The sequence below is a fragment of the Leucoraja erinacea genome, chromosome 3 (assembly GCF_028641065.1).
Source record: "Leucoraja erinacea ecotype New England chromosome 3, Leri_hhj_1, whole genome shotgun sequence".
NCBI classification, from domain to species: Eukaryota; Metazoa; Chordata; class Chondrichthyes; order Rajiformes; family Rajidae; genus Leucoraja; species Leucoraja erinaceus.
The window spans coordinates 39,132,556-39,143,276 of record NC_073379.1 but is presented as its reverse complement, the minus strand read 5'-3'; the positions used below and the strand labels follow the sequence as shown (position 1 = coordinate 39,143,276).

The window sequence follows — 10,721 nt, the reverse complement described above, 5'->3', positions numbered from 1 at the left end:
GAACGTACACATGCCGTACAGACAGCTCCCGTAGTCGGGATCAAACCCACGTCTCTGGCGCTGAAAGCGCTGTGGGGTAGTAACTCTATTGCTGTGCCATTGTTAGTTACACTCAAATGGTTCCATCGGACAGGTTATGTCATTTATTGCCCAACTCCAGACTCGTTTGAACTCGGACACCAAGAAAGTACCAGCAAGACAAACATTGAAGGATGTTCTCCAACTTCAATCCAGAATTAGTTTACATTTTATTCATGATAAAAGCAGGTACAAATGGGCAGACAATTCAACCAAACTAATATGAATGGTTGCATATTTAAAAAATATGATTTTTGAAAGAAATGACAGAGATAGCGAATTCTCTGGATATAATTTTCCCAAATCATATAGATTTTGTGGCCATTGTTATGGATTGTAGAATAGCAAATCTGACCCCAGTATTTTAAGAACGGTAAACAAGAGCCGACAAATTATGTTAACCTAACAACAGTAGCAGGGAAAATTATCTTGAACTAATCAATTGGCGCTGAATGATTGCATATAATTTGTCAACCCAAACCCTGTAATAAGCAAATGACCCCAGTATTTTAAAAATAAACTCCAGACTCGTTTGAACTCGGACACCAAGAAATACCAGCAAGACAAACATTGAAGGATGTTCTCCAACTTCAATCCAAAATTAGTTTACATTCATGATAAAAGCAGGTACAAATGGGCAGACAATTCAACCAAACTAATATGAATGGTTGCATATTTAAAAAATATGATTTTTGAAAGAAATGACAGAGATAGCGAATTCTCTGGATATAATTTTCCCAAATCATATAGATTTTGTGGCCATTGTTATGGATTGTAGAATAGCAAATCTGACCCCAGTATTTTAAGAACGGTAAACAAGAGCCGACAAATTATGTTAACCTAACACCAGTAGCAGGGAAAATTATCTTGAAGAGATAAAAAGACAGCAGTCAATCTGGATTTACGAAACAGAACTAGAAGTTGAGGATGACCGATAGAATAGATGAGGGGGGGACCAGTGAAGGTGATGTATTTGGACTTTTGGATGATTTTTAACTGGCAGTTGATCCACAAGTTAGAGCCTGCGTCATTCGAGGTGATGTACTTACACGGTGTGAGAATTGTTTATCAGGCAGAAATCAATGAATGGCAATAAATGAATCTTTCTAAGATTGGCAGGTGCAATTAGTGGGTTACCACCTGTGAATTGGAGCTTGGATCCCAGGTATTCATGATTTGGCTGGGCCACTGGTAAGTACTAATGAATCGGGCAAAGCAAATAATTGAGAAATGCTTTATTATGTTAAGAAAAGGTTGCGTTTTGATCCGGTAGAAATCATGATAAATTAAATGAGACGATGTGTTTGAATACCGGTCAAGTATTAAAATAAAAAGTGCAGCAAAAAGTTTCAGAAGCATTTGCGGTAAACAGCGAATGGACCTCTCTCATCATAATCTCTCTTGCGCACCCAGAGCTGCTGGAAGGATTTGAGGGAAGCCATGATTGACCCTCCAAGCCAGACCGAGTACTTCCTCTCGGGGATGCAGTGCACGGCGGGGTTCATGCCCTTCTCCATCTTGTTCATCTCCTTCTGCAGACGGTCGGAGAAGCCGTCGAACATGGTGGAGCCCCCGCACAGCAAGATGTTGCTGTACATGTCGTACTTGAGGTTGCTATCACACATGTCCAGGCTGTGCAGGGCCAGGGAGTGGATGCCGGGCTCCTTGGAGCCTATGAGGGAGGGGTTGAAGAGAGCCTCAGGGCAGCGGAACCTCTCCTTGCCGATGGTGATGACATGCCCGTCCGGCAGCTCGTACTCCACCATGTACTCGTTGACATCCAGGCTGAGGTCGTGCTCGAAGTTGAGGGCGGTGTAGCAACACTTCTTCTTGATATCCTCCACGATGTGCAGGTTCTTGTCGGTGAACCTGCTGCCCGCCTCGTTGAGCAGCTTCAGCAGGTAGTCGTTGAGGTCGGCGCCGCCATAGTCGGCCCTGCCCGTCACATGGGGCATGTTGTAGCCTTCATGGACGGGCACCACATGGGTGACGCCGTAGCCGCACTCCACCACCAGGCCGGTGGTGCGGCCGTACGAGTACAGCGACAGGATGGACTGGTAGGCGATGTGCATGGCCGGCGTGCTGAAGGTCTCGAAGAGGATCTCGGCCATCTTCTCCCTGTTGGTGGTGGGGCTGAGGGGAGGGTCGGCCAACATCACGGCGTGTTCCTCGGGCAGGATCTTCATGGCCTTGTAGAAGATGTGAGCCCAGATGGCCTCCACCCCGTCCCAGTCCACCACGATGCCGTGCCTCAAGGGGTTGATCAGCTTCAGCTTGGGCTCCGGCCTGCTCAGCTCGTCTCCCACGAAGTTCTCCTGGCGGTTGTCGCCCGTCTTGGCGCTCATCTGCACGGGTCGGCCCACCATGGAGGACAGCACCACCGAGGGCCGCGGCTGCCCGGCGTAGCCCGCCTTGCAATAACCCGTGCCCAGGTCAATCATCACCGACCTGATCTCCTTCACCGCCCTCCCTGGCTTCACCTCCATGGATTTGACGCTCTGGGAGAGCCTAGAGGCGGATTTCTGGGCTCTGGGGAGCGGCAGCGGCGGCGTGCTTTCCTTCGTGGGCATCTGTGCTGCTGGTTTGGTCACCATCCTTCGTGCTCTTCCCCACAACGAAGCACCGCTCCTATAGTTCGGTCGTATTGTAAAATCTACAAACGGTGAGACACGGATGTGCTTTCCTTATTGCCCACTCAACCAACCCCTTTTGTACGGCGTAACCGGTATCTCCAGGGAGACCAGGCCACAGGCATTACCGGGTCATGTCACCCTCACACCCAGCTCCTTCAGTGACGATTTAATGCCCCAATGACGCCTGTGATCCCCTGTCAGTGCAAACTTACCCTCCTTGTACCTCTGTTCATTTCCAGATATGTGCAGGATTGAATAGTAGGGTGTAGAAAACTGCATTATAGGTGAATTTCCTATCTGGTTCCCACCAGGGCCTTTCCTCAACTTTGTCTGTAAAATAATCCTTCATCCTGAGTACTACTACCCACTAGAAAAAAAGTTAATTATCTAATAACTTTAGTATATAGTCGATAATATCAGAGGAGAGTGTCATTGTTGCAATTATAATTGATATGAACAAATGCACCAGTTGTCATGAAGTGTAGGGCAATGCAGCTGTTTTCACCAGGGAAAGTGGTGTTCAGTGTAAGAACAAGCCATTTGCTGCCTTTACTGTATTCTTTGCACAATTACTGGTGGATTGATAACAGTTTAAAAAAAAAAATTCTAGAGTACTCAACATGCAAGGTTTTATCCGAGGAAAGAATGTAACGGTTCAAGTCAAGACCTTTTAAACAAAATCAGATTTGAGATATTAAAAATAAAGCTAGCTCGATGAAAATATTGCTATAATTAAGAGGAAGTTAGATGTGGCTAAATGGATCAGGGGGTATGGAGAGAAGGCAGGTACAGGATACTGAGTTGGATGATCAGCCATGATCATATTGAATGGCGGTGCAGGCTCGAAGGGCCGAATAGCCTACGCCTGCACCTATTTTCTATGTTTCTAAAAGGAAGAATGTAAGCATTGAAGAAAGCAAGAATTAAATAACAAAATGGGAATAAAACAGTGATGGGCCAAGTAAAGAAAACTAAAATGAGACTAAGGAATTGAAATGGGAATGGTGGAATCATTAAATGAAACTGTTTAATTTGTGGTTAGGTGCACATGGCATAATATAGCATAAAGCATAAGCAAAAAAGCACAGATGATAAGGTAGACACAAAATGCTGGAGTAACTCAGCGGGTGAGGCAACATCTATGGTGAGAAGGAATTGGCGACGTTTCAGGTCGAGACCCTTCTTCAGATAAGGTGTTTTTCTTGAGTTTATACTTGGCTTTGTTCGAATAGTGTAGAAAGGCGACAGAGGGTGGTGGGAGAATATTGAATAAAAAATAGAGGTTTTTCCACAAAACAGTCACTTGTTCAGTTTGTTCCTTCCAGATAAGAGATTACTATATTTTGAGCTGTTAATTTAGTTAATTATGCCTTGTAAAAGCACATTATAAATTAACCTTGAATCACATCATTAAGTTAACATCTGGGAATAATAATAAGGGGATTAATAAGCTGTCACTTGTATATTTTATTTTACAAAGGCAAGCAGCAATTCAGTTTATTGTTTAAAATGTAAAATATTTGTCCCATATTGGGAATTTACTAAAGTTCTCTTTAATTTTCACTTATTGAATCTCATATGTAAAGTTGCTCTTCTGCTTCATGTCATGATGAATCACACAAAGAGTCATCCATTCCTGCATGAAAAGGTTTTGTCTTAAGTTAGCTGCATTTGTTAAAAAATGTTTGTCATGGAGAAGAGGTGAAGTGTGATCAGCTGGTGGGTTGGCAGAAATCTCATTCACTGAATGATTTTCATCTGTGGTGTAACATTCTGAAAAGATTTTATTTGCATTTGTTCACAGCAAGCTACTTTATGCAGCAGTAAAATGTAGACACAAGGAACTGGAGATGGTGGTTTACAATAGAAGCCATAAACTGCCGGAGTAATTCAATGGGGGCAGGTAACATCTCTGGAAAACATGGACAGGTGTTGTTTCAGGTCGGGACCCTTTCAGATAATTTTTCTGTCTATCCATATTCTCCGGAGATGCTACCTGTCCAGTTGAGTTACTCCAGCACTTTATTTTCCCCATATTCATCTGCTAATGACTAGATGTCTTCTTATAATGTAATATTAATTGAGGGAGAATTATTGACCACGAGGGAGAAAAATGGAAAATAATTTCCCAGCTCTTTCTGGTGATTATTTCTCTGAGATCATTTGTAGTCCAATGAGTGGGAAGATGGCCCTGGGTTTAAAACCTCAAATGAATGACAGGATATCTAGCTGGATGAGAGGTTTGGATATAAAACTTCAACCTGACCCAACCATGGCCAACACACACTTGCATCATCTACATACAGACATGGTACAACCTGACCATCAATGTAAACATATTAACCTTAAACATACTAGTCTCATGTTGATAGTTTTCAAGTAATCATCCTGATGAGGGCCAGTGTTGTATGGCCCAACTGGCCCAGATCAGGATTACCATTATGAAATGGCAAGGTGGAGGTAATAGAACGGCATTTAGAAACACAGGGATGGAAGACCTACTACTCAGTCAGGTCATAACAGATCATGACTTTTATCTGTATATATGTCTTCATTACAAACTTTTAACACTGTCCACCTAACACAGTCCTACCTGTTTCAGTGTTGACATTTTTCATTAACCAGCTGTTTTATTTGGAGGGATGGAGGTTGTATTAAGAGCTTCCAGTAGTTGTCCCTAATGCCCCCGTTCCAATTTTACAGTTATATCTCTTTAATCTAGACAACTTCCCATCTACCAATTCTCAGCAGGTGATTTCTCTTTTCTCTACCCTATCACCTTCAATAATCTTAATAAAACAAAGCACCTCTTAATTTTGTACATTTGGTGAAATTTAAACATCTTATTGTTGTGACTGAGATATAAGAGATTTGTGTCTGAAAATGAAGGAGGAATTTCCAAACAAAGCCATGATGTAATAAAAAATGGACTGAATAAGGTTTTAGAAGTCAGGTGGAGCAAGACTATAGCTGGCAGAAAGATTTTACAAAGACATATGAGGCATGTGAGAGATATTTAAACTGTAATGCACAACATACTTGATAGAATGGTCAAATGATGAAATCAATGAGAGTTGATGCTCGTGAAGCAGAACGTCAGTAAAACGTATCCCCAGTGAATTGAAAGGGTTATGGTTTGGTTATGTGAAAAATGCGTGAGATGGTCTGCTACTCGGGCCTGAAGGAAAAAGAAAACACAATTCGTTCAAGAGAGACAAGTGAAACTGCAGATGCTCCAATGCTGAGCAAAACATAAAATGCTGGAGGAAGCCAAGCAGCATCTGTGGAGGGGATGGACAGACCATGCTTCCTACTGTGCCAGCCACAGCGATGGGCCGTGCCATCGCGCAGGTGCCGATTCGCAGCCAGCCTGACGTCTGAAGAAGGGTTTCTGCCCGAAACGTTGCCTATTTCCTTCGCTCCATAGATGCTGCTGCACCCGCTGAGTTTCTCCAGCAGTTTTGTCTACCCAGAGTTACGGTATTGATTTTCCTTACACTGTGACACAGTTTAACGTTATTTATTCATATTGTTTGAGGGTTTGTTTGTTCTCCTTTAGTATTGCGTTGCGGTGTCGGGCAAGATGTTCGTTCGCAATTCTCTTGAATGGAGCTTATGATGTAATAATACTAATAATAATACATTTTATTTGTATAGCGCTTTTCAAGGACTCAAAGTCACTTTACATGGTGAGTCAAGAACAAAACAAAATAGAGCAGTAAGACAGAGATGCAAAGGGGAGGGGGACATGGGACTAAGGGTATGCAGAGATGAAGAGATGGGTCTTGAGGCGGGACTGGAAGATGGTGAGGGACTCAGAAGTTCGGATCAATTGTGGGAGGGAGTTCCCGAGCCTGGGAGCTGCCCTGGAGAAGGCTCTGTCTCCAAAAGTGCAGAGGTTGGATTTCAGAATGGAGAGGAGACCGGCTGAAATGGATCTGAGAGACCGTGAGGGTTGGTAGGGGGAGAGGAGGTCAGTGAGGGGGGGGGGGGGGGGGGGGGGGGGCAAGTGGTTGAGGGCTTTGTAGGTGAGGACCAGGATTTTGTAGATGATCCGGTGGGAAATGGGAAGCCAGTGAAGTTCTTTGAGGACGGGTGATGTGGTGCCAGGATTTGGTGAGGGTAATGAGTCGGGCGGCTGCATTCTGGACCAGTTGGAGTCGGTTGATGTTGCTGGAATAGATGCCAAAGAGAAGAGAGTTACAGTAGTCCAGTCGGGAGGAGATGAAGGCATGGATGAGTCTTTCAGCAGCGGGGGGTGTGAGAGAGGGTCTGATTTTGGCAATGTTGCGGAGGTGAAAAAATGTGGAAGGTAAATGTAACTGAGCGATGGTCAGCTGGCATTACAATAGGACCATCGAACTGAAATCGGTCAGGTTAAAAACAGGCACAATAAATTGTAAAAAAAGTATCTTTAATAATAAAGTCATCCTAAGTAATTCCACAGCGGCATTATCATACACAATTTGCCCCCAAACCACATAAATCGATATGGCACCCGATGAATAGGTTTCTCAAATACAGTTTTTAAGAAGTGGAGAATTTTCAGGATTTCAGAACTTTAGGCAAGACAGCTAAAGGCATCGCGCCCATACTGGTTGGTTGATGGAAATGTGAGCGAATGAGTTAGAATTGGGGAATGTGTACATTCCAGAGTGTTACAGGGATGGATGAGATTGCCCAGCCAAAGACCAGGGGAAATGAGTCATGGCCGTCGCTCTGTCTGGAACAACATCAGACATCGTGGGGCAACCTATAATTATTTTCTACTTTCAAGAACATTAAAAGCAAACCACAATATAAGATAATCAAACCAAATCAAAGCAATTATAAAAGTATTTCAATTAAAACATTGAATACTTGCTGGAGAAGACTTGTTCACACAGTCGTTGGAACACCTGTTCAGAACAGCATCCAAACCAGATAGACCAAGTTTATTTCTAGTGAACAGTAAACTGACCTGCAGAGTTGGTATTTTCACCAGCTTCAATCGTGGGATTCCATAAGGCAAGGCATTATTTAGCATTGCAATATCATTTATAAGCTCTATGGTTATACATATCACCAATCACACAATTTGATATGATTTTATTATTACTTGCATATTTTTAACCCCGATTTAGAATTGGGTTCGACAACGGATAATAGCCAATGCGCAAGGAGCCCTTTCAAAAACATTTCCGATAGACGGCTACTGGTCCGCGCTCATCATATTCCTTCTTGCTGACCCAGAGCTGTTGAAAGGATTTGAGACAGCATAAGATCGACCCTCCGTACCAAACGGAATATTTCCTCTCGGGAATTGCCTGGACTTGCGGGTTCATATCCTGGGCCAGTTTCCTAAGTTCTTTCTGGAAACGGACACGGAAGCCAGAGAACATGGTGGATCCGCCACAGAGAAGGATGTTCCTGTACATCTCTTCCATGATCGAGCTGTCGCATTTGTTAATGACATTCAAAGTTATGGTGTGCAGCCCGGGCTCCCTGGAGCCCATGAGGGATGGATTAAAGAGGGCTTCGGGGCACTTGATCTTTTCCTTGCCAATGGTGATCACTTTACCATCAGGCAGCTCATAGTGCATTGTACATTCCTTCGGCTCCCCTCGATTCTCTGCATCGAAGTCAATGGCAGTGTAGCAATACTCTTGTTTGATGTGCTCCGCCAGCTGGTAATCCGCCATGCTCAACATATGGCCACTTTGATTGAGGAGTTTAATCAAGTGTTTGGTCAGGTCGTTGCCCGCGTAGTCCACTGTGGTGGTGATATGGGGCATGATGTAGCCTTCGTGGATGGGCACCACACTGGAGTAGCCATGGCCACTCTCTACCACCAGCCCCGATGTGCAACCGTAGGCGTAGATGGAGAGCATGGACTGCTTGGTGATGTGTATGGCTGGAATGTTGAAGATCTCAAAAAGGAGCTCGGCTATCTTCTCTCTATTGGTCATGGGACTGAGCGGAGGGTCCGCTACCATCACGGCGTGGTCCTCTGGTCTCACCTGCAGCTCCTTCTCCAGGACATAACCCAGAACGGCCTCGGCTGCGTCCCAGTCCACCACGATGCCGTGTCGGAGCGGGTTGATAAGGCGCAGCTCGTCGGGTGCTGTTAGCTCTCTGCCTACGAAGTTCTCCTGCCGATTGTCTCCGGTCTTGGCGCTGCGCTGCATTGGCCTGCCCACCATGGACGAGATGGTGGCCGATGGCTTGGGCAGGCCAGCGAAACCAGCCTTAATATAGCCAGAACCCATATCAATCATCAGTGCCCGGACCTCCTTCAACTCCCTGCCGCACTGGGTCATTTGGCTGTCTGCTGAAGAATAGGATCTCACCCTGGGCTCGGATTTTACCGACTGACTAGTGGTGGAGGGAAATTTCCTACATAGAACAGCCATGGGCAGGGAACATTTCCTGAGATGCAAGTTAGATGATTTCATCACTGGGTCTGCCCTGATCGCCTCCAATGCGTTTTCAAGTCCACTTCCTTCCGTGGACACTTTTTGGTCGTGAGATGGGATAAGCTAGTTTTCCCCCCAGAATACTACCTTATGCAAATACATAAGCCTGTCGTCGCTGTTACTATGGGCGTCAGACAGGTACCCCATTATCAAGTCATATTACACGTTGGTCTGGGACTCCACCGCCACGCTGAGGTCGGTAATGAGTTCATGAGCTGTACTGTCGGCACGGACCGTTAACCGACAGTCCCAAAACTGTAACCAGGATCCAAAAAAGTAAACTACAGTAAACATTTTCCGAATTATTTTTGAATTATCAAATATCAGAATTGAGGTCAGGACCATATTCGAGTTACTGAGTCCCAAAGAGATATTACTGCAGACCTGCTGGTGAATTGTGCGCTTGATAACATTCTCCCCAGTTGAAGGGGAAATTGAAAACAGTTGAGCGCTCTGTTGAACGATGATTTCGAGATTTAACTTGCTGGTCATGGTGGACAAGAAGACCGCAGTGACCAAAGGTTGTTCACGGACATGTTATAAGATACATTAATTGGAAGGTAAGCTTGATTACATTACATTTACAATGTTATCTGTTTCTACGTTGCTTTACAACCAATGATGTAGCAGCTAATTTTTGCAAAGCAAGATTCAAAAGGGTCCAGTTATCACGGTGAAGTGAAGTTTGTTGAATAGTCTCTGCACCCAAGAAAATTCTTTAACTCTTTGAAATAAAATAGCACCATGAAAGAAATCAAATACAAATAGTGCAAACGAATCCAAACAGGGAATATGGTGAGATGAACACTACTTTTCATTCTGTGTGTACTCCTGATAGGAACTGTTCTTGGCACATTTGAGATTAAGAATCTGTCAATTAAAGTTGCATATAAAACCTTGATAACTCTAGCTGATATAAAGCTGTGATGCCTAACAAAGAACACGGGGCAGAAATAATTGTGACTTGGTGAGAGCTCATTAGTTTCTTTTCCACCAAAATAAAGAATCTGTTCAATTGCATCTGCAGTCGTTCTTGGTCAGCAACTGAACTCTCAGGCAGATCCTATCTCAACTTTTAACTTTTACCTCCCACTATTTTATTTTTGTCTTTGGTGTCACTGCTCCTCTAAATTCACTTTACTCAAAAAAAAAGGTTTGGTTACCTTTGTGTGATCTCTCCTGTAATCACACCTGAATGTCCGATTAGTGTTCTACATCTCCCACTATGCTGAAATGTTCCAAACCAAAGTAACATTCTACACCTTCTCTGCACACATTGACAAAACAATCAATCATACCATCATTGTCTAATATTGCTGATCTGTTAACTACCCAAATATGTTTATTTGGTTGCATTCTTATTTTTTTGCCACCAAGGTCGACAACCCAAATACCCAAGTGAGCATTCGATTATTCAACAATATCATGGCCTTCATCCTCTGGAATCATCAGTTCACCCCAACTGTTGTTAGTAGATACATGTGCATAATATTGTGTGGAACATTGTGCAGTTCTGGTTGCCATAATATATTACGTTTATGATTAAACCACAGCG

At 43.9% G+C, this 10,721-nt stretch overlaps 2 protein-coding genes across 2 annotated transcripts; both read right to left on the bottom strand.

The window, feature by feature from the left end:
* Positions 1-744: 744 nt before the first annotated feature.
* Positions 745-3,289, bottom strand: LOC129695492 (actin-like protein 7B). Its single transcript, XM_055632468.1, has one exon. It carries the CDS (start codon positions 2,670-2,672, stop codon positions 1,428-1,430), a length of 1,245 nt encoding a protein of 414 aa, XP_055488443.1. The 5' UTR covers positions 2,673-3,289; the 3' UTR covers positions 745-1,427.
* A 3,827-nt stretch (positions 3,290-7,116) lies between these two features.
* On the bottom strand, positions 7,117-9,435 carry LOC129695491 (actin-like protein 7A). Its single transcript, XM_055632467.1, has one exon. The coding sequence runs from the start codon at positions 9,143-9,145 to the stop codon at positions 7,880-7,882; it is 1,266 nt and encodes a 421-aa protein (XP_055488442.1). The 5' UTR covers positions 9,146-9,435; the 3' UTR covers positions 7,117-7,879.
* Positions 9,436-10,721: the final 1,286 nt, after the last annotated feature.

Excerpts from the sequence above, each read along its gene's own strand:
- LOC129695492 (XM_055632468.1), bottom strand. The coding sequence starts at position 2,672 with ATGGTGACCAAACCAGCAGCACAGATGCCCACGAAGGAAAGCACGCCG.
- LOC129695491 (XM_055632467.1), bottom strand. The coding sequence starts at position 9,145 with ATGAAATCATCTAACTTGCATCTCAGGAAATGTTCCCTGCCCATGGCT.